At 37.8% G+C, this 24,292-nt stretch overlaps 1 protein-coding gene across 3 annotated transcripts in view; it reads left to right on the forward strand.

Moving 5' to 3' along the window:
- ZNF326 (zinc finger protein 326) overlaps nucleotides 1–16,012 on the forward strand; it is a 40,682-nt gene extending 24,670 nt beyond the window's left edge. For all 3 annotated transcript variants that reach the window (XM_049772223.1, XM_049772225.1, XM_049772224.1), the window contains 5 exons: nucleotides 4,522–4,669; nucleotides 5,921–6,020; nucleotides 11,382–11,512; nucleotides 12,219–12,314; nucleotides 13,790–16,012. In XM_049772223.1, the coding sequence (XP_049628180.1) occupies nucleotides 4,522–4,669; nucleotides 5,921–6,020; nucleotides 11,382–11,512; nucleotides 12,219–12,314; nucleotides 13,790–14,119 (805 nt within the window). In that variant the 3' untranslated portion in view covers nucleotides 14,120–16,012. The remainder of the gene's footprint in view (nucleotides 1–4,521; nucleotides 4,670–5,920; nucleotides 6,021–11,381; nucleotides 11,513–12,218; nucleotides 12,315–13,789) is intronic.
- Nucleotides 16,013–24,292: the final 8,280 nt, after the last annotated feature.

Raw genomic sequence — 24,292 nt, forward strand, 5'->3', positions numbered from 1 at the left:
TACCATGTAGTATCAGCAATCAAACTTGGGAAATTTCACACATGTCAGACTTGCACTCTACCTCTTTGAGTAATACCTCACCAGATCTAATTATTTTAAGCTGGAAAAGGGAAGCAAACAGATGTGGAAAATATAAGCATGGGAAATGATTTCTCCCTAAATAACATGGCACTCAAAACTAAAAAAAATCCCATCTTTGGTGAAGGAACAATGGCTAATTTATTTAAGGGAAATTGTTATGCTTACTGTTAGTTCAATAAACTGGAAAATTTAAACAATGCATTTGTCAGGCAAGGAGAAAAATACTGATTTACAGTAGGATGTAGATTCTCATTTGTTGAACCTTTTAATGTAGTTATAACTGCTAAATAGGTTTTTAAATTTCATAAACTTTAGAACTGTCCAAGAAAACAAGAAAATAAAACTGTTAGGATGATGCTATACAGTGCTGGAGATTTAACACGTAAACACCCTAAAAATAAACTCACATAGGTTTTGAACCAAATACTAGCAATAAAGTGATCAGGTATATTCCCTTCAAAAACTGAAGATGATGTTTAAAATGAAGATTATAAAGTCTATAATAACACAGAAGGTTCCGGAAATAGAAAAAAATATAAGATCTGTAAGTGTGCATAGAAAAAACCTTAACAAACCTTTTACAAGGAAAATGATTGTTATTTGTTTTACCTTTTTTTTTTTTTTTTTTTTAATGAAGTTGCCAGTACTACTTATGCTTTCAAAATCTGCAGAATACAATTTTATTGGTCTGGAGAGATGCTTGTACCCATTTCATATCCCTAGTAGTACCTTACTGTGATTAAAAAATACAGGGGGCTGGAGAGAGAGAATGGAGGTAAGGTGTTTGCCTTGCATGCAGGAGTCCGTGGTTCAAATCCTGGCATCCCATATGGTCCCCCGAGCCTGCCAGGAGCGATTTCTGAGCATAGAGCCAGGAGGAACCCCTGAGCACTGCCGGGTATGACCCAAAAGCAAAAAAAAAAGAAACGAAAACAAAAACATAGTTTTTCTTTTCCTCTTATGTTTATTTTGAGTTATACCCAGTGATACTCGGGTTATTCCTGGCTTTGTACTTAGGAATTAGTCCTCGTGGTTCTTGGGGGGATTATATGGGATGTTGGGGATTGAATCTGGGACAGCAGCTTGCAAGGCAAGCCCCTAACAATTGTACTATATATCTCTGGCCCAGATTATTTAGGTTTAATAACTAGGTGTATTTTCTACTCAAAAAAGTTTTGCTCTGTAAGGGTTTTTTGTTTTGTTTTGTTTTGTTTTTTGGGCCACACCCGGCATTGCTCAGGGGTTACTCCTGTCTGTCTGCTCAGAAATAACTCCTGGCAGGCACGGGGGACCATATGGGACACTGGGATTCGAACCAACCACCTTTGATCCTGGATCGGCTGCTTGCAAGGCAAACACCGCTGTGCTATCTCTCCGGGCCCAGAACAAAGTGTTTTTCATATATCAGTGTATTTTCTGGGTAATTGAAACTTCCTTTATAAGGTAATAGTTTAAGAGAAAAAAAACTTAAGATAAATTTAAAAATGTTTTCTTTTATTCTAGATAAATTACTGGTTTTAATGTATACATTAGTTTAAGTTTAACATACGGTAAAAATAGGGATCAGAACTATAGTGCAGTGGTAGGGCGTTTGCCTTGCACACGGCCAATCCAGGATGGAACTTGTTTTGATCCCCCGGCGTCCCATATGGTGCCCCGAGCCAGGAGTGATTTCTGAGCGCATAGCCAAGAGTAATCCCTGGCCACCAGGTGTGGCCCAAAAAGCAAACACACACACACACACACATATATATATATATGTATATAAGTTTTTGATGGGCTGGAGTAATAATAGTACAGTGTGTAGGGTGCTTGCCTTACCTGTGGCAGACCTGGGTTTGTTCCCTGGCATCCCATGTGGTTCCCTGAGCCTGATAGGATTAATAAATTCTGAGCATCTGTGGGTATGGTACAGAAACCAAAACAAATTATAGGCTTATCATATTATGATTTGGAAAAAATTAAGGAAAAACTTTGATTTAGCTGCTTTATCCATAATGCTAGATAAAAACCTGGTGACCTAACCAAAAAAATGTGAGTATTAAAATACTCTGAAATTGATTTGCCAGAACAGCTCTCCTTTGAATTAAGAAGATGATAAGGGTTCGACAATAAATATATTTTTGTGATACATTTATTTTGGATATTTGAGTATAATTAGAACAATAAAGGAGATAAAGAATGGTGAAATCCCGATAGCTTTATTATGGTAAGGATCTACCATAGAGAAATACAAAGTAGTTAGAGAAATAAAGGTTTAAAAGAAATGAGTGATAGTGATATTTGAACTCGAGATAAGAACATTTCTTAAATGAGAACTTTAATTTTGTTATTTTGAGCTCTAAAGAAAAAAGTTGCTTCCCCTACCCCCCCCCCTTTTTTAAATCAACTTTCAAGTAGTGCTTAAAAAGGCCCTACCTGAGTTTAGCGCAAGTATCTTAGGATGTAGTGCTGCTTGGATTTGCAGTACCAGTAATATCCAAGTGGCCTAGTGGTGATTAGGGTGTTTGTTTGACCGTGTTTTTTTTGTCCGTGTTTTGGGGCCTCCAGGGCCTGATAATAGTGGAGGACCAAGTGGTACTTGAGATTGAACCCCGGTCAGATGCATACAAAGTATGAACTCTAACCTGGTCCCAGGAATCAGTGAAACATTTTGAGCAAATGTGCTGTTGCCTCCTTTATGAAGTAATTTTTTTTTTTTTTGGCCCACACCGGGTGGTGCCCAGGAGTTACTCCTGGCTCTGCACTCAGAAATCGCTCCTGGTTTGGGGGCCCATTTGGGACTCCAGGGATTGAACCCACATCTATCGTGGGTCAGCCACTTGCAGGGCAAATACCCTACTGCTGTGCTACCACACTGGCATCTGTGAGGGTTCTCTCATTATGAAAACAAAGGAGAAGTTAAATAACTTGCCTTAGGTCATACCAGATTAGCAGAATAAAATCCAACTGTTGGCCTCAGATACTATACCTTTAACCAGTAAAATAAATTTAATAGCAGTGTTTAAATAGAAAAATAGAGTCCAGTTAGGAAACTTGTCATGACTTACAGAAAAGAATATGAGAATATATCAAGAATATACTAGGTAGGGCCCGGAGAGATAGCACAGCGGTGTTTGCCTTGCAAGCAGCCAATCCAGGACCAAAGGTGGTTGGTTCGAATCCCGGTGTCCCATATGGTCCCCCGTGCCTGCCAGGAGCTATTTCTGAGCAGACAGCCAGGAGTAACCCCTGAGCACTGCCGGGTGTGACCCAAAAACCAAAAACCAAAAAAAAAAAAAAAAAAAAGAATATACTAGGTAGCAATTATTAAATGGAAGGCAAAGGGGGGAGATTATTGTAAAGTGGCTTTTCATCTTTTAAATGTTTGCATTTGTCTAATCCAAGAGCTTTAAAGAGTGAATTATCGTTGGTTGCCTTCTTCTCTAGCTTATTTGATAACTAAATTAGTGGTTTTGAAGCTCGAGAATGGAACATTGTGTAAAAAAAGTTGTGTAACTTTGTAATTTGATATAGCTGGATGTTTGTTTTAACTTTCTAATTTGTCACCTTGAAGTTTAGTATAGTGTTTACCAAAATGAGTGATATCTTAGCAACTTTTAGATAGAGTGCTGGAATGATCCAGGGAGAAAAGTAGTAGCCTTGAGTACTATTGGGGTAACTTTGTATTAGTTTTTTATAGAAGGGGGAGATATCTAGGGGCACATCCTCATTCTAAGATCTTCTGCATTTCTTTTGGGGATATCATTTTTTTTTTCTTTTACTTCATAGGGCTCTGTTTCCTCTTGAAGCCTGTATTCTCTTGATATTATTTTCTTTTTCCCTCCCTTATATTTCCCAAATAAAATTTAGCCCCCCCATTAAAAAAAAACAAAAATAGAGTTTCGGGGACACTGATCCCCCCCCCCCCCACTGCTAATAGACTAGGGAAGTCTGGGAATCTCTAGTTTGGTACTACATTAAAACAAGTTTATTGGTTCTATATTTCATTGGTTCTATCTTTCTTTTTTTTTTTGGTTTTGGGTCACACCCGGCTGCGCTCAGGAGTTACTCCTGGCTGTCTGCTCAGAAATAGCTCCTGGCAGGCACGGGGGACCATATGGGACACCGGGATTCGAACCAACCACCTTTGGTCCTGGATCGGCTGCTTGCAAGGCAAACACCTCTGTGCTATCTCTCCGGGCCCGGTTCTATCTTTCATAATTTAGTGTCTCTAGACTAGATGAAATGCAAAGTGGCAAAATTACAGTGTTTCCTAAGTAGAAGCTTAAGAATATTGTGGTTCTTATTTTTTTTTTTTTTGATGTTAGTTGAATTTAAGTCAGCCTTAAAACAGAAGAGAGAAAATCTTTCATGCTAGTAAAATTAATTTCATTGGTGTATGCTAATGGATTCTTTGTAAGTGATGTGATGTTTAAGAAACCTTTTATTTCCTTACAGAATGGCATTCACATGCTCATTTTGTAAATTTCGGACATTTGAAGAAAAGGATATTGAACTGCATCTGGAAAGCCCTTTACATCAGGAAACATTAGATCATATTCAGAAACAAACCAAATTTGACAAAGTAGTTATGGAGTTTTTGCATGTAAGTAGCCATTTTTTAATTAAGCACTTTATTTTATTTTGAATGTCCTTTTTTGTTTCCAGTTTTTGCCCCATATTATGTTTGTGAAAATTTGATTTTCTTTCTTTTTTTTTTTTTTTTTTTTTTTTGGTTTTTGGGCCACACTTGGTAACGCTCAGGGGTTACTCCTGGCTATGCGCTCAGAAGTTGCTCCTGGCTTGGGGGACCATATGGGACACCGGGGGATCGAACCGCGGTCCGTCCAAGGCTAGCGCAGGCAAGGCAGGCGCACCTTACCTTTAGCGCCACCGCCTGGCCCGAAAATTTGATTTTTTTTTTTTTTTTTTTTTTTTTTTTTGTGGTTTTTGGGTCACACCCGGCAGTGCTCAGGGGTTATTTCTGGCTCCACGCTCAGAAATTGCTCCTGGCAGGCACAGAGGACCATATGGGGCGCCGGGATTCGAACTGATGACCTCCTGCATGAAAGGCAAACGCCTTACCTCCATGCTATCTCTCCGGCCCGAAAATTTGATTTTCTATTTAGGGGACATTTAAGTGGAAAGTCAAGAATACTTATAAACAATAAGGATTTGTAGAAAGAGAAGATACTGGGACCAGGCATTGGGCAGAAGATGCAGAATTGAATTGTTAGAAATACAGTGGTTATTCACTCTGGTCTGTCCTTAGAAAATTGTGTACCTCAATTAAAATTTCATTCTATAATTATGTTTCTTTATGTGGGAGTCAGGAGTGGGAATTTGCTGACACACCCAGTAATGGTCAGCACTACTCCTGTATTTGTGTTCAAGGTCACTCCCATAGTAACTTATCTCTTCAGCCCCATAATATTGTTTCTTAACTTACTGCTATTTTTCAATTAATATTGCTTCTCGGCCTTTGGCTAAGATATTTTTCAATTAATATTTAAGTACTCACTTGCCCTGAGAAGATCTATAAATCTCAACTAAATTTTGAAAAGTAAGTGTTGCGGTCTTAAGTATTTTATGATAGCAGGATTTACTCCTAGCTCTACATTCAGGGATTATTTATTGTAGGGCTCAGGGAGCCAGGTCAGCCTCATGCAAGGCAAGCATTCTGCCTACTGTACCTTCTCTCTCACCATGTTGATAGCCTTACTAACTGGATTACACGTTTCTTGAAAAGTAATTGTCTTTATATAACAAATATTCTTATCTACTATATGATTGGCATGATGCTAAGCATATAACAGGGACTCACAAAAACTTTGAGTTTTACTATTTTTTTTTCTAGGAATGTATGGTCAATAAATTTAAGAAAACATCTATTCGTAAGCAACAGACAAATAATCAAACAGAAGTAGTAAAAATAGTTGAAAAGGATATTATGGAAGGTAAGTAAAAATATTTTGCATATTTGCTTTGTAACATCTATTTTAATGATATCTACTAGAGTGATACGTACGTAGCTTGCATAGTAGTCGTGAATGGATTATCAACAGTAAACTCTTGATATTTTTGTTTTCATGAATATCAGCTTGTTCTTATATCTTAATACTTCAATTGTAAGGAAAAAAATAAACTTTTTTTCTTCTAATGTTGAGGATCCAGACATTATTCGGATACTTATAGCATCAATTACAGAGCCTGTAATATATATGTAGGCAGAAGAACTACGAGCAAATAGAAACTATATATGTCTGTTGCATCTTGCACCAGAGCTACACCTTACGATTTCATGAACTTTGTACAATCCATGAACCACGTGTTCCCTCATATCTGTTTATGTGGAAAAATACTGATTCCTTCTACCCTTTTATTCTTCCTCACCTTCATAAAAAACTTTTTTCCGTATTTTGAAATCTGTATGTCTCAAAGCTTATGTTATCTCTCTTTTGACTGCGTCTTTGTCATTTTTCCTTATTTTAAAATCTGTTTATGTCTTTGAAGGTTATATTGTCTCTTGACTAGATTTTTGCCTTCCTCCCTCCCTCCCTCCCTCCCTCCCTCCCTCCCTCCCTCCCTCCCTCCCTCCCTCCCTCCCTCCCTCCCTCCCTCCCTCCCCCTTCCCTCTTTCCCCTTTCCCTCCCTTCCCCTTCCCCTTCCCCTTCCCCTTCCCTTTCCTTTCCTATGCTCTAGTGAACCCTTGGCTGTGCTTGGGAAGCTGTTCACTTGGGCTGTTACTTTCAAGGCAGGTGCCTTACTGTCTGTGCTGTTACCTTAAAATACATACACTTCCCTGAGTCACCTTCCACAATTTTCTTTATTAGTAACCTTTTTTGTACATGTGTTTTCTTTGTTATTTTTCTTTTGTTTTCTTTAATTTTTTTTGTCATGTTACTGGACTAAAAATCTATTTTCTTGTCAGTTCCTATTCTTTGTAATTTTCTTTTTCTACCATATTATGGATATGGTATTTCCAAGATTGTCTTTAGTCCTACTATCCTTTTTTTTTCTTCAAGTGAATCCACTTACACAAAACTTTTGTTTTTGATTTTTTTTTTTGAGTCACACCCAGCAGCACTCATTGGTTACTCCTGGCTCTACACTCAGAAATCGCTCCTGGCAGGCTTGGGGGACCATATGGGATGCCGGGATTCAAACCACAGTCCTTCTGCATGCAAGGCAAATGACTTAACTCCATGCTATCTCTTCGGCCCGGCCCCACTTACACAAAACTTTTATGAACATCTGCTTCTTGATACCTACCAGTATGTATGTATCTTAACATAGATCTCGCTCTTGAAATCTTTAATCTCATATATACAATTGCCTGCTGATGTCTTTCAGCAGTCTCATAAAACCTCACTATCTAAAATTAAGGTTTTCTTTGAACATCCCACTCCAGAATGGAAATAAAAGCAAAGTTCAGAATACTTAACTTGGATTATGTGGGAAAATAGTTCTGTTAGTCTTATTAAAATAGGAAATTTGAAATTAATCCTGAGCTCTTTTTGGTGGGTCTTTTGGCTTTTGGCCACACACTGGTGCTCGGAGCTACACTTTAACTTAATTGGGCCTTATTCTGGCTGTGAGTAGGGAGTCAAGTGGTACAGAAAATCAGACTTGGGTTTCTGGAATGCTATGTCTGTCTTTTGAGGTTTTTTTCTAGTCCCCTAAGTATTTTATTTTTTTCATTGTATCCTGTCAGATCTGTTTTAAAAACACCTACGAAGTCTGATTCCTTATCTTTTCAATAAATATAGACATTTCTTTTTTTTTATTTTAATTTTTATTGTGGCCAAAGTGAATTACAAATCTTTCACAGTAAGGCACATAGTGACAGTGAATGAGGGACATTCCCACCACCAGTGTTGTCCTCCTTCCACTCTTGTTCCCAGCATGCATTCCATATCTCCCTTTACCCACGTAATGTTAGTATAACTAGGTCCCCATTAGTTCAGCTTGTTGTAGATTGGGTATCGATTCACTTGTCGTTGACTTTGAGTTTGGTGTTCATGTCTGATCATTTTTTTATTTCCACTAAATGTTCATATGACTGTTTGGTCCTGGTATCATCAATTTCCCCCCGTCAAATTATGAGGCTGAACAAGATGATTTCAGTAATGTTCTGTTTGGAAATACAAGAAAATAAAAGGGTAAAAAAACAAACTAGGAAGAGTTCGTCTAGGTGTTAGAAGCATCAATTTAGAAGAAAGGGAAAAAAGAAGAAAAAGGTAACAAAATAAAACAAAAACTTAAAACAAAGCAGTAGCAATAAAAATATAAAAAATGAACAGACAAAAAACCAAAACTAGCAACTACAAAACAACACAACAAAAAAATGACCAAACAACATCAAACAGTCAGGAAACCCAAAAACAAAACAAAACAAAAACCCCTCAAACCAGCAACTACTTAAAAAGGCTTGTGTTTCTTCTTCTTTTTTTTTTTTTTTTTTGCAAAGGCACAGTAAGTATTGGGGAAATTAGAAAGGGAATTTCCTTGGCTTAAGAGATAAAGGGTTTCTCTGCCCTTGAAGCCATGAGAACAACTATAGGCTTCATATACATGTTAATTTTCATACCCCAAGGTCTTTATATGGTGCCAGGAAATTTTTTGCTCAATGGTGAATGATAACATCAGGTCTCTTTAGCTAGAGATCTTGGTATTTGCGTAGGTCATAGCTAGGAGAGAGTTTTTCTTTACTGTTCTAGAAGTTCTGTTCCATCACTGTTGTTGTAATCAGTCTTCTGTATTTAGTGGTCTTGGTTTTTGCTCAGATTCTAGGACAAAGCCTAGGATAGTCTTTCAGTATGATTCCAGAAGTTCTGCTCAGCTGCAGTTGTCAAAGTCAGACCTTTGGAATTAGAGATCTTGGTTTTTGTACGAATTCTAGGCTGAGGTCTAAGCTAGGATCTTTCTCATTAGCCCCTTGATAGGTTGTGCCCAGTCCTTGTTTGTCAAAGTCAGTCTTCTGTAGTTAGCGACTTTGATTTTTCATAGAGCAATGGATGACATGTCTTTTGATTTCATCATATCATCAGGTGATGAGATATAGGGCAACCCTCTCAGATCAAGTTGTTGCCGTTTCCTCATATCAGGATGTCATATCAAAACTGGTGCAAGTTGGTGCCATAGCGGTATTAGGAATTTCCCAGGGAAAAGTTTGGTTCCTGGTGCTGCTGCTGGGACCTGTGTCGGTTCCATGTCTGATCTGGGGTTCTGGATTGGACAATCGCTGTCCAATTACATGGAGTCTAAGTTGGGTCCACATGACAAATGCTCAAAGTTGGAGGTACCCCTGTATTATAAAATGTAGGGATTCTTATCCCTAGCAGATAAGAGCTTGTTTCTATATTTAAAATTTCCCCTTTTTTAGTACGCCTTTGAAAAAAATGGTGCCAGCAAATGGTGCATTTGGGGATAAGAATGTCAGGCTACACAATCTCTGTGCCCTGGTTTTGACCTGAGCTTTAATCCCAGGCAGGACTTTTTCTTGTAGGTTTTTGTACAGGTGAAGTCAAAGAGGGGAAAGGGGAATATATATATTAGAAGAAATAACTAAAAGTAAGTTTAGAAAGGAATTAAAAATTATTTAAGAGGCTCTAACATTTGTGAATAAACAGACTAGGTGATTTTGTTATAGAGGTATTAAATATATAAAGAACATATAGGCCTCCTCATTGAATCTTTTGAGATATTCTTGTGAGGGGTGAAATCCAGGGCACATTTTCATCACGCACCGTGGTTTTGTTGAGTTTGAGAAATGATTTGCGACCATAAGGAATCAGGTAGTGTCCTTGTGCTGGGGGTCCTTCTGGGGCTGAATTGGTAGCATGTAACAGTCCACATTTGGGAAGGTGAGAAGGAGGGCCACAGAGTGTGAGTCATCAGTAGTGTTGGTTGTAGTTTCTTGCTGGTACATGAGATGTGAGACTGAGGGGGTGTCCTTTCGTTTTGGGACCTGGGTGGTGGCTTATTGGGGCAGGAGGTCTGTCTTGGTACCTAATGAATTAAGAACTGTTGAGGGTAAAGAGGGTTAAATAAGGAGAGATTTTAGATCAGGATTGGGGATGAAAGGATATTAGGATTTCTGAAACGGGAAGGGGCATAATGTATAAGAGGGTCTCTATACACTTTAGGCATGGATTGTTTACATTTTAGGTTTGGCAATCGGGAGTCCACTGAAATATAGATATTTCTTTAGATCTTTGGTTTTTTATAGTTACATGTTCCTATTTTTGTACTTTTTATTTAACTAAAATAGCATTGTGTATATTTCACATATGCACCATTAAAAATCAGTATGTATATGTATTCCATTAAGTTGACTCTCAAAAGTCTTTCTAGTTTGTCTTACGTTTAATCCCATTCTGTTTTCTTTACTTGAAGAGTTTTCAATGACTTGCCTGTTATCTCCAAGTTAAAATTCAGATTCCTTGCCTTGGTAAAGATCTCCGTGATTCATATACTCTTTTTCACTTACTCTCATTTTCCTTCTGGTTCCTATCCATACTGAAATACTTGAAATTCCCGAAAAGTACAATTTTCTCCCACTTGCTGTGTGTGCATATATGTGTATTTATTTGGTCATACCTGATGGTGCTCAGGATTGTTTATTCCTAATTGCTCAGGGTCGCTCCTTGTGGTTCTTGGGGAACCATATGTGGTATTGGAGATTGACTCAGGGCTGGAGTTGACTATATGTAAGGCAAGTGCTTTAATCCTGGTACTATCTCTTCAGCCTACTAGGTCTATGTTCCCAGGCCTTTATTCACCTATATATCCTTGGATTACCATTTTCTATTCACCCACATTTATATTATTTAACTTTTTTGTTTTACTACAAAACCAACATTTCTCTAAGTATCATTTGGGGATCTCCCTAGAGGCCTCAGACATTATTAATATGACCAATAAATATATGTAATATACCTTATAATTTTATTTATTTATTTTTTTTTGGTTTTTGGGCCACACCCATTTGATGCTCAGGGGTTACTCCTGGCTAAGCGCTCAGAAATTGTTCCTGGCTTGGGGGGACCATATGGGACGCCGGGGGATCGAACCGCATTGAACCACAGTCCTTCCTTGGCTAGTGCTTACAAGGCAGGCACCTTACCTCTAGCGCCACTTCTCCGGCCCCTAATTTTATTCTTTATAATTTAATCAATGTATATAGATTTGTAAAATGTGATAGACAAACAAAAATCTACACTTTATTTTGGAAGAATGTATTTATGGAAAGGAAATGGTATAATAGAAGAATATAGGAATTATTGTCCTTACTAATAATTGTATTTCTTTTGTAGGTGTTACTGCAGATGATCACATGATGAAAGTAGAGACTGTTCACTGCAGTGCTTGCAGTGTGTATATCCCTGCTTTACATAGTTCAGTTCAGCAACATTTAAAATCTCCTGATCATATTAAAGGGAAACAAGTAAGCCTCATTTGTCAAGTTGCTGAATTACTTATCAGTTCTTTGACCATTGTTTCACATTTCCCTACTTGTGGTTTAGGGTTAGGTTTTTCCTTTTGTTCTCATGTGAATATAAAAGTGTTTACAAAAGCATGTTAACATTTAGTAAGTTACTGATAGTTGAGTTTTGGCATATAATATTTTAACACCAGTTGCACCACCATTGTCAGCTGCCATCACTCTTGTTCCTATCATCATCCATGGCTACACATCTCCCTACAAATACTATATTCTTGGTAGAATTTATTAAGAATTCAAGAGAGCCAGGAGCTATAGCAGTATAGGGTAGGTGTTTGCCTTGCACGTGGCTGACCTGGGTTCAATTTCCGACATCTCATGGTCCTCGAACCTGCCAGGAGCAATTTCTGAGCACAGAGCCAGGAGTAAGTCCTAAAAGCCGCGGGGTGTAGCCAAAAAAAAAAAAAAAATTCTAGAGAAATTGCTGTTCTTGGTTAGCATATTTCTGCTTCTATTTTAATTGGTTTAATCAATTTATAATTGTCATGGTTTTAAGAAATGATTTTGATGTGGCCACAGTAACTGTAGTATATGCTTAATTTGCTAGAAAGTAAATTATTTAAATCTAGATTTTGATAATTCATTTAAGAATATTATGAAAGTATTAAATGTTTGGTATGGTTTTCAATATTTTTATGTTTTTGCATAGACTTACAAGGAACAAATAAAAAGAGAGAGTGTCTTGACTGCAACGAGCATTTTAAATAATCCAATAGTGAAGGCACGATATGAACGTTTTATTAAGGTAAGATTTCACAGTAAGCATTTAAAAAGTTACATTGTAGTATGTAACAGATTTATTATAAATAGCAATTCTTTGTGATATTAAATACAATACAGTATTACAGGAATTTCACCTTATATCTTGTATGTTGGTAAAAGTCTCTTTTCCCCCTTTTGGGGCAGCTACCTGTGTTAGTGCTTTTGGGCTGTTCCAGGCTAGGTGGTGAGGGCAGAGGTTGGAAGACTTGAGAGAGAGAGAGGAAGGAGGGAAGGAGGGAGGGAGGGAGAAGCGAGAGTGAGATTGAGGTTGTCAGTGGTATTAGGATCTACCAAGTACAGGGCATCATACCTGACTTTTTGAATGTAAACTGTGCACATTAGAGCTTTGAATTACTCTCTGGTGACATTTTTTTCTTTTTCTGTGTTTTTGGGGGGCCCACACCTGGCAGTGCTCAGAGGTTACTCCTAGCTCTGCACTCACAAATCACTCCTGGCAGGCTCAGGGGATCATATGGAATGCTGGAAATCGAACCCATATCAGTCACATTCAAGGCAAATGCCCTACCTACATGCCTTGGTATGACTGTCACACCCCCACTCCACCTTTTTTCTCATTGTTGAATTTCTACAGAGAGGAAACAGTAAATCATTGCTCTTTCATTTGTTATTTGCTTCTGGTTAATTTTAGATTTATACAGGAATTGGATAGATTGTAATTGTCAATTTTATTTTTATTTTTGGGGGGATTTGGGCCACAGCTGATGGCACTTGGATTATTCCTGGCAGACTTTTAAGACCATATGGGATGCTAGGGATTGAAGCGGGTCAGCCCTGTGCAAGGAAAATACCCTAGCCTCTGTTACATAGCCCTGTTATCAATTTTATTAAATGATTTAAAATAAAAAATGACATGAAGTGATATATTTTGATGTGTTAGTAACTCTGAACTGTTTAGTATTTTTCTCCTATATTAGATATACTTGACTCCTTTTAACCTAAGTTGGATAGCAACCAGGTTTCCACAGTTTTTACTAGACAAAGAATATATTAAAAGGCACGCATTCTGTCACTGGGAAAATCTAAAATATGGGGCCTAGAAGGGATTTTGCAAAATGTCCAAGTTTCTGCTCAGTGAGTTATTTCCCAATCAAAAAATTAATGTATTTATAAAGAAAAATAGGTTTTATTTAAAGGTACTGAGGAAGGGGAGAGGATAGGCTAAGACAAGGAAGGAGTAACATGCTCAAGAGAGAATGTGGACAACTACACAGGTTTGGAGAGAGCTCTACTCTAGTCCACAACCCAACATGAAAGTGAAAACACATCTTAAGAAGAGGATATGTAGGCTACACATACTCAGTCACCTGTGTGGGTGGGCAACACATGACTAACACCAACACATGGATGCAGGGAGCATATGTGCTCAAAAATATTTTTTAGTGGTATAGCAAATAAACTTTTGGTGATAGAAAAATGGGTATGCCTCTTCTATTTCAGGGTGAAAATCCTTTTGAAATTCAAGATCATTCTCAAGATCAGCAAATAGAAGGAGATGAAGAAGAGGAAGAAAAGATTGATGAAGCTATTGAAGAAGATGATGAAGAGGAAGTGGGAGAAGCAGAGGAAGTGGAGGAAGCAGAAGAAAGGGGAGAAAGTGGAGCTGAAGAAGTGGCAGACACACAGGAAGGGGGAGGGGACACCGAAAATGTAGGGGATGAAGCTGCAGCAGGAGGAGGAGATGAGGGATTGGAGGAGGTCAAGGAAGTGGAGGAAGCAGCAGCAGAGGAAGAACCTGTTAGCACCCTTGATCAACCTGAAGAAAATTAAATTACTAGATTTAAAAGAAGCTTTAAATTTCTGTCTAATGTTGAAAATAGTAAGAATTTAATAGTTTAAACACCCATGTTGCATGCATTCCACACATTAAAATTTGTTTTCTATAATTTCTAAATGTTTGGCATTTGTTTAATAAAATGAGGTAAGACTATTTTAGTTTTTAGTTTTACAGGTACCAAACTTAGATCCAGAAAATTGTTTGTATAATTTTTAAGCTTAATTTTTATTACTTGATTGGTATTAAGGATAATAGATGTGTATTGTTAGTATACTTATTCGAATCATTTGAACTTGAACTTAAATGCTGCTCTTGGGAGTGGAGTATACAAGTGTGCATTAATGTTCTGAGTACTTACCCTAGACGAGATAAATTGGGCAAGTATTTTGTGCTCTGTGTATTTTTTTACTGCCTTGGACATTGAATAGTAATTGCGTTAAGATACGCTTAAAGGCTTTTTGTGACCATGTTCCCCTTTGTAGCAATAAAATGTTTTTTACAGAAAAATTTTTTCTCCCTGGATAAGCAATTGTAAATCACAATTCATCAGTTAAATAAGATTTAAAATCAGGATCTGCCTTAATGCCTGAATGCATCTCACAAGTATTTCAAGATGATTGGGAAGGCTTGAATTAAAGAAAAATTATCTCATATTTTTAAAAGCTATGATTAGATTTTTAACAGTTCAAATGGAGGTCTGTATATAACTGACCTGTTTTTACTTGTTTTAATTCATTCCTTTTCTCTATGTCAGATCTTGAAATCTTTAAGATACATTTGAACATAATCTCTCACAGTTGTATTAGGGTTTTTTTTTTTTTTGTCTGTTTTTGGTTGAAGACCACTCATTTAAAAAAAATTATCTCATATATCTCGCCTTTTTGAAATTTTTTGTGGCTTATAGGCTTACATATTCAAAAAGAAAAGATGAGATGATGGATAAAACCACCTAGGTCACTGAAAAGCAGTGCTCTTAATCAGATCTTGATTCTCTAGCCTCTTTTTAAGAGGGGGGGTACTTTTTCAATGAAAATATCTTCTCAGAATTTTGAGACATCAACTGGTTACGTATATGGTAACATTAAATATTTGAGACATTGCGTGGATGGATGTACGAGTATTGTAGACGTTCACAGGTAATTTTATTTGCATGCAATGAGATTTTGGTTCATTAAGGGCTTATTTTACATTCAATGTTCTTTATTAGCTGTGAAAAATCAAAGGCATTTATCTAATTGTTAGAATTTGGAGTAAAATAAGAGGGAGTTAGTTGAAGATGGGGATATTTGTATTGTAATGAAACTATTTAACAGGCTCCAGAAAGCCTCTGCTCAGGAGTGTAAATTTTAGGACTTGTTTAACTTTCTTATTTGTGGAATGGCAATTGTAAAGAAAAAAAAAGATGCTTTAGGTTTAGAATTGGTGGACTTTTTTGTCATGAAAAGTTTTTTTTTTTTTTTAAAGGAATGTCTAGTAAATTGAGATGTGAAATTTGGAAAGGATTCAGTCCGATACTGTTCAGCAGCTTCGAAACAAATGTTTTATAGATTAGATAAGGAAAAAATCATTAGTGATAACTTGTGGGAAATTTGTAAGAAACCTTTATTTAGAGTAGTTTATTTGCAAGGTATTAAAATGTATTTTATTATTGTGTTTAATTTAGAAATGCAAATATATGTATATTCTATTTGATCATTTGTAGCTAGCCAATTTAGTTTGTAGGTAAATTAATTTTTGTGATCCTAGCATTTATATTTTTCAATAACTTTTGTAATAAGAATTTATGTAAGACCTTCAATAACTTTTAAACTTCTGTTAATAATACTTGTTTCCTTTATTAAACATGTACAGTGCTGATAACCAAAGAAACTTATTTGCAACCTGAACAGTGTAAGCCAGGTTACTGGAGACTCATTCATTCTCTTTTTATCACCTCCAACTTAATAGGTTTTTGTTTGTTTGTTTGTTTTTTGTTTTTTTGGGCCACACCCATTTGATGCTCAGGATTTACTCCTGGCTAAGCGCTCAGAAATTGCCCCTGGCTTGGGGGGACCATATGGGAAGCTGGGGGTCTAACCGCGGTCCTTCCTTGGCTAGCGCTTGCAAGGCAGACAACTTACCTCTAGTGCCACCTCACCAGCCCCGACTTAATAGTTTTTAAGTCTATTTTCTAACTCCAAAACTTAACTGCTTACTTTCTACCTCTGTTATCAACCCAGATCAAATCACTACCATCTATTTTTGTACAGTAGAAGCGTTAGTTTGTTAAATACTTTTGCTCTATTAGCAAATAGATTGCTTTCCATATATAAGTAAAATAATTTAAAAATATAATTTAAATAATTTTAGTTGTTTCCTGTATGTAAGGGTGAAATCTAAATTTCATGTAACAGTCAAGTCTATTCTAGCCGTTGAATTTTTTATTATGCCATTTTTCTATAACAGCCATCATGATCCCCTATTTTTATGGACCTCTTCCTTTCAGACCTTTTACTCACTGTAAGTAAAAGCCAGCATAGCCATCATCTTTACTTTTGGGGGCGGTTCAGCCACACTCAGTGACATTCAGAGGTTACTCCTGACTGTGCACTCAGAAATCGCTCCTGGCTTGGGGGGGACCATATGGAACACCAGGGGATCGAACTGCGGTCTGTCCTAGCTAGCGTGCACAAGGCACCACTTGTGCCATTGCTCCGGGTCCTCAACTTTACTTTTCATCTTTTAAGTCATGAATGTTTGGAGGAGCTCTTTATTTTGTGTGTGTTTTTTGAGTCACACCCAGGTGTGCTCAGAGCCTACTCTTGGCTCTGCACTCAGATCATTTCTGTTGATTCTTAGGGGCCCATATATGATGCTGAGAATTGAACCTAGGACAGCCCTGTGCAAGGTAAGTACACAAGTGCTGTACTAAATGGCTCTGGCCCCAGGAGAGGTTCTTCTGAGGAAGCATGATAGGAGATATCCTGAAGTTTTTATAAAAATAAAGGATGTATGGCTGCTACTCCAAGTTTATTAAATTTATTTGCTGTAGGTTGTGTGGTTTGTGTGTGTGTGCTGCCCCTCATGGTACTCCGGAATCCTGGAACCTTTTGTGTGTGTGTGTGTGTGTGTGTGTGTGTGTGTGTGTGTGTGTGTGTGTGTGTGTGTGTGTGTGTGTGCTGCCCCTCATGGTACTCCGGAATCCTGGAACCATATGGGTGCCAATGATTGAACCCAGGCTAGATGTGTGCAGGACAAACACTGGCTCAGATATTTATCCAAGGTCATTCTGGTAGTGCTATCAGTGAACACATGTGAGAATATTAACACTCTTAAGTTTATACAGTTCTCATATCAAGGTGGTAGTTTTTCATTAATTAGCATAAGTAGGATTCTTCATGATTATAGCCTTTATAGACATTAGGATGACCTGTAACAAACCACAGTGAATTATAAAGCTGCTACCATACCCACCCTTGTTGATCAAGGAGAATTAGGTTATCTAATACTCCCTTCCATGAATTAATAAAAACCTTTAAAATTGAATCACTGATTTATTTTCAGTCATATAGTGTTCCTATGTAAATTTCTCCCTCACCCTTTTACATTTTCTGCCACCAATACTGTCCACAGTATTGTGGGGGGAGGCCCTCATTTAGGCATTATGGTATTCAATACTAAAAAGTTACACATACTACTTAAACCTTTTGGTACTCAGTTCCTGTCCAGAGTGATCATTTGCAACTATATTAATGATCTGTCTTAATTACACTCTCCTCCCTCCATGCTCCTTGACAACCTTTTGCTGCAACATCCTACTGTGAACCGGTCCTCCTGGCCTTATTTTCTATTTGGGTATCGTTCCCATAGTTTGTTTGGTTTTTTTTTTTAATTTTTTGGTGGGGCCGTAGAGATAGCACGGATATCTTGCTTTGCATGCAGGATGGTGGTTCGAATTCCGACATCCCATATGATCCCCTGAGCCTGCCAGGAGTGATTTCTGGACGGAGAGCCAGAAGTAACCCCTGAGTGCTGCTGGGTGTGACCCAAAACAAATAAAATGTTTTTGGTGAGGGTCACACCTGACCATGCTACTCAGGGCTGCATAGAGCTCTGGAATCACTCCTGGTGGGGTATAGAAGACCGTATGAGATGCTGGGGATCAAACCCAGGTTGACCATGTGCAAGTCAAGTGCCCTATTTGCTATAATATTGCACCAGTTTCTGTAGTCGTTTATATTCCATAAATTAATGTGGTCATTCTATATCTGTTCTCCCTTTAACTCCTTTCATTCAACATTGTACACTTTGTCGATTCATGTATAAGCATGTCTTCATTTTCTAGTTGGAGAATTTCATGGTATAGATGTACCAGTTTATCCACTTACCTGTTCTCAGCACTTGGTTTGCTTCCATGTTCTGGCTATTGTGAATTGTGCTGTAGTGAATATAAGAGGGCACATATCTTTTCTGTATTATGTTTTTTTTTTTTTTGCGGGGGTCCTCTAAGTTACGTTCTCAGTGGTATTGCTGGGTCGAATGGAATCTCAATTTCTAGTTTTTTGAGGAATGTCCATATTGTTTCACAAAAGGTGGACCAATAGTTTCTTCCTGCATCTGGGCCATTGCTGGATTTTCTTTTTGATGTTTTTGTGGTGCTAGATGCTATCTCCTTGTCTCTGATGATTAGCGACATGGAGCAGTTTTTCATGTACTGTTGGGGCATTTGTATTTCTTTGAGTAAGCTTCTGTTATCTCCCTAATTTTTGTTGGGATTGGATATTTTACTAATGTAAAGTACGGTGCCTTATATATCTTTAATATTAACTCTATTTGATGAGTTTTGGGTAAGTAATTTCTCCCAATCTGTCGGCATTCTGTATTTTGGTCATATTTTTTGAGGTGCAGGAGCTTCTTTGTTTATTGTAGTCCTGTTAATCTTTGCTTCCACTTGTTTGGTCAGTGGCCTTTCATCTATGTCTTCAGCTTCCATTCATGGAAATTCCAGGTTTTCCTTTATGTACTTTATGTATTCAAGTCTGATGTCAAGGCCTTTAATATATTTTGATGTGACTTTTGCGTGTGGTATTTGAAAGAGGTCTGAGTTCATTTTTTTGGCATATAGCTGACCAGTTTTCCCATTATCTCTTGAACAAGTTTTCCTTGTTTTGTTTCATATTACTCCTTAATGAAGATTAACTTCTTATGCCTGAGGGGCTCAGGTTATTCAAGTTCTGTTCCATTGCTCTGATTGTCTTTATCCAGTACCATTCTGTTCTTAATTACAGTTTGAAATTGGGGAAAGTGGTGCCTCCCCCCCAACCCAGGATTACTTAGATATTCAAGGGGCTTATTCTGTATGAATTTTGAATGTTTGATTTATTCTTTTGAAAAATGTCATGGGCATCCTTAAGGGATTACATTGGATCTATACAATATTTTGAGGAGTATTGCCATTTTAATTATGTTACTCTTCCTAGTTTATGAGCAGGGAATGTATTTCCATTTTCTGTGTCTTCTTTCATTTCTTGAAGTAGTGTTTTGTAGTTTACTTCTTAGGTTGATTCTGAGTAATTGATTTTTCTGAGGAACAACTGAATGGTATTTTTAAAATTACTTTCTCTTTCATTATTTTTACGTAGAAAAGCCATTGACTTACATTTCTTTTGCAACTGGCCACTTTACTATACAGATCTATTGTTTCTAGAAGCTTTTGGTATAGTCTTTAGGATTTTCTAAGTACTGTACAGTAAGTCAACCTCAAGTAGTGAGAACTTTTTCCTTTCCAAGGATGCTCTTGATACCTTTTTCTTGCTTAATTGCTATGGCAGGTACTTCCAGTATTACAGTGAATGGAATTGATGAGAGTCATCAACTTATTCTTGTGCCTGGTCTTAAAGGAAAGGCTTTTAGTTTTATTTATGTTTGCTGTTGGCTTGTGATAAATGGCTTTGATGGTATTTACCACAAGTTATGTGCTTGACTGGGTTCTGAATCTTGTCAAATACTTTGCGGCATCTAATGATATGATCATGATTTTTATTTTTTCTTTTATTGATAATAGTGTATTCTGTTGATTGATGTATATGTTAAAAATATCTTTGCATCCCTGAAACGAATTCTACTTGGTCTTGGAGTATGATGCTTTTTTTATGTTTTAAGGATCTTTGAATCTGTTTTCATCAAAGATACTGGCTTATAATTCTCTCTTTGATTTTTCTGTCTGCTTTTGGTATCAGAGTTATGTTAACTTCATAGAAACTGGGAGTGTTTCTGTTTCTACAATTTCCTGGAAAAGCCTGAAAAGGATTGGCAGTAGGTCTTCTTTAAATGTTTGAAAGAGTTCACCATTGAATCTGGGTCTGGGCTTTACTAAGTCTTTGATTGCCATTTCAATTTCTTTTTGAAAACTAAATTACCATTTCAATTTCCTTGACAGTGATAGGTTTGTTCAGGTATTTCACATCTTGGTTCAGCCCTAGGAGTTCTTGGAAGTTTCAAGGAATTCAAGAAGTCATCCATTTATTCTAGGTTCTCTCATTTCATGGTATATAGATTCTCAAACTAATCTCTCTGTTGATTCTTTGAGATTCTGTAGTATCTGTTGTAATGTGCTCTCTTTCTTTCTTGATTTAGTTTATTAGGGTTTTCATTTTTCTGAATCATGCTTATGGTTTATTGATCTTGTTTATTTTTTCAAAGAATTAGCTTTTGGGGCTGGAGTGGTGGCGTAAGCAGGAGGGCATGTGCCCTTGCACATGCTAACCTAGGATAGACCGCAGTTCAATCCTCCAGCATCCCATATGGTCCCCCAAGCCAGGAGTGATTTCTGAGTGCATGGCCAAAGAAACCGTTGAGCATCACCAGGTGTGGCCCAAAAACTGAAAAAAAAAAATCATCTTTTGTTTCTTTGATATTTTGGTTTGTTTTTTGGATTCCAATTATTTGACTTCTGCTGTTTAATTATTTTTTCCTGCCTGCTCTGGCTTGCTGTTATTGATCATTTTGCAATATATCCAGCTCTGTAGTCAAGTTATTTATGACACCTATCTGCCTTCCTGATGAATGCTTGTAGAACTATATAAACTTTACTTTTAACACTGTTTTTGCTGTGTCCCACAGGTTCTGGTAGCTTGTGTCCTCATTCTCATTAATTTCTAGGAATCTTTTGATTTCTTTTTGACCTACTGTTTGGGCAGTAGTGAGCTATTTAAGTTTGAGGTGTTAAGATTTATTTACTGTTTCTGTTTAAGGTTAACTTTGTTTTCAGTGCATCATGCTCTGAGATGATAATACAAGTCTGTCTTCGATTTTATGGAGGTATGTTTTGTTTTCCAGCATATGGTCTGTCTTAGAGAATGTCACGTGCATATTGGAGAAGAATGTGTAATTGGATTTGGGGAATGGAAAACTACATTTACTAGCCCCTCTCTATCATTTCTTCCTTCCTTCAAAGCTAGTATTTCCTTACTGAGTTTTAGCCTGGATGGTCTGTCAAGAGCTTGGCAGAGTGATGTTGAAGGCTCTAACTGCTTTTATGTTTCTATTGATAAGTTTCTTGAAGTCTGTTAACAGTTTAAGTATTGGAAGCATATATGCTTAGGAGTGTGATCTCATGTCTATCTGTAGCTTTCTAGATATTTAGATATTGATAGATAGGGAGGGAGATAGATATTGAGACTGATTATCCTTTGATAATCCCTTGATTATTAAGAAGTGACCCTTTGTCTCTTACTGCGGGGTCCTGAAGCCCCCCAGGGGGCCCGGCCAGCAGGAATTAGCTGGGAAGGCTTCTCAGACAACCGCACCTTTATTTAGCTGAACAGAAGCACGGCCACACCTGTAAAAAATCTGAGAGAGGTTAATAATAAAGACCCAAGGCAATGTCTCACTGCTCAAAGGCAACTTTATTTGACTACAGCTCCTTCTTATATAGTGAAGGAGAAGGGGGCAGTACAAAGGTGATGTCAGTCATACTTTTGGCGCGAAGGCCCATACAAGGCAAGGATATATTTCAGGTTTCAAGAAACAAAGAAAGTAAATCATGCTCTAAATAAGGAAGTGGGCAGTGGGCTAGGGGGCTGGATGACCTTCAAGTTATGATGAACGTGCTGTTTCTATGGAAATTTCTACTGACCTTCTAGCTGCATTCCTAATTGCTTGACTATCAGGAGGTGGTGCAAGATGTGCTTGCCTCAGTGATCTTGAACAGACAATGTAGCATACACTTATTGATAACAGCCTAGTTCACTCCGGAATGTGGTCTTAAGGAGTGGGGCCTTGTTTCTGATAACGGTACCGGACAGTGTTGCTCTCCTCCGGGCTAGAGTTAATTATATCCTGCAGCTGCACATTCCTTTCTCTTTAGCTCAAAAACTTACAGCAAGACTGCATGTAGCCTTTAGGTAAAAGGCTGGACTATGGCAGAAAGAACAGCAAAATGGCCTCAAACAAGTCACAGTCCCCAACATCTCCCCCTTTCTCTTCTAATAAAAGAAGGAAAGTCGTGAACGGGTGGAAGAACCGTGTCTTAGGCTACAAGGTTTGACCAGGTCGGACACGGCCAAAGCCGCATTTAAAAGGTGGCTACAGACGCCGTGGGTGCGCGCAGAGATCCGAATTATGCGTTGTAGCCTTTTTGGGCCGTGCCCTAACTGGGACCTTGCTAATCCCGTCGTAGGTATCTCCACAGCCAAGAGCACAAGTGACGGAGTGAACTCCGTCTGTTAGCTATGCGCTCTATCTCCTGGAAACTTAGTGGCTGGAAAGGCGGCTTGGTGACTAAAGCCAAGTTTTCACAGGAGTCACGCAGGGTTAGACGCTGGTAGTTGACCTGAATAGAGGTTTTTGCTGTTTCATTTACCTGATTCTTAATAAAGGCAGTGATTTTGCGGAAAATCCATGGGCCAAGAGAAAAGAGCAGCATGAGGCTAATAAGAGGGCCCAAAATAGTGGACAAGATTGTGTGGAGCCAAGGGGAAGAGAAAAACCAATCCCGGTACCAACCTTGTTCTTCATCGAAATGTTTTTGAAAATTTTTTATACCATCACCAATATGTTGAACGCTGTCTCTAACTAATCCAGTTTTGTCTTTAAAAATACAACATTGTTCCTTAAGGGCTACACAGACTCCCCCCTCTTTCATAAGGGCAAAATATAGAGCACGACGATTTTGAAGAACTACATCAGCAAGGGAACTAACAGTATCGTAGGGGTTGAGGAGAGAAGCTAAGCTAACAGCGTTCATAATATGGGTCTGTGAGGGCTAGAGCAGAGGCATTTATAATATTTAAAATAACTTGAGAGGAGGAGGATGGGCCAGAAGGCAGAGTTTGTAGCTTACAACTTGCTCAACAGTGAGTTAATGACGCTGAGGCTGAACTTTACAGAGAAGAAGTTCAGAGTTATTGGTGTAGATAGGAGATTTAAACGTTGTGATGCTTTCATAAAACGGCAAAACAGGTGAATAGCAGATCCAACAGTGTTCATAGCTGGTGTTAGAGAGTGCCTGGGCAGAGGCATTGACCATTTGCAGGATGAGGTTTGAGGTGGAAACCGACCAACAGGTTTGATGGTTATTCTAGGCATTAACAAAGCTAAAACATAACAATCATGATAAGCAAGAAACATTTTAGTAACAATATGGGGAGAAAATCTAGTGGAACAAACAAAATAAGTGGAGTTGGGGGCTTCAATGAAGATGGAAGAGTTGTTAACAATAATGGTTTGATTGCAAATGTCTGATTGTTGAACAGGCGGGCACATATATGGTTCGAGCAAGCAAAGTTCCACGACCGTGACTTGTTTGCAATGGAGGTTGTTGGTGGCAATGGTGGGCAACCAAGGCAGCTAGGCAGAGTGTCTAATTCAGCATTGTCAAAGGTGGAGTCAGTTAGAAACAGGTTTGCAGGAATGGCGGCTAGCAGGAGGTTTATAAGAAAACAGCTTGGCAGGAGGCAAAATGGTTACTTTATATAAAAATTAAGAATTTACTTAGTTCTTTGGCCTGGGTTTACAGGCAGAAAACGTTAGCAATTTACATTACACTAGTTATTTTTGAATACCACGGGAATGTTATTTGACTTTTGTTAGACTTTGGCATAAAAGAAAATTTATAATTAACAATTGCTAATAAAAAATTTTTTTAAACAATATAAAGGATTTTTATTAAACTTCTAGTTATTATG

Source organism: Suncus etruscus, chromosome 4 (assembly GCF_024139225.1).
Source record: "Suncus etruscus isolate mSunEtr1 chromosome 4, mSunEtr1.pri.cur, whole genome shotgun sequence".
Lineage (NCBI taxonomy): Eukaryota > Metazoa > Chordata > Mammalia > Eulipotyphla > Soricidae > Suncus > Suncus etruscus.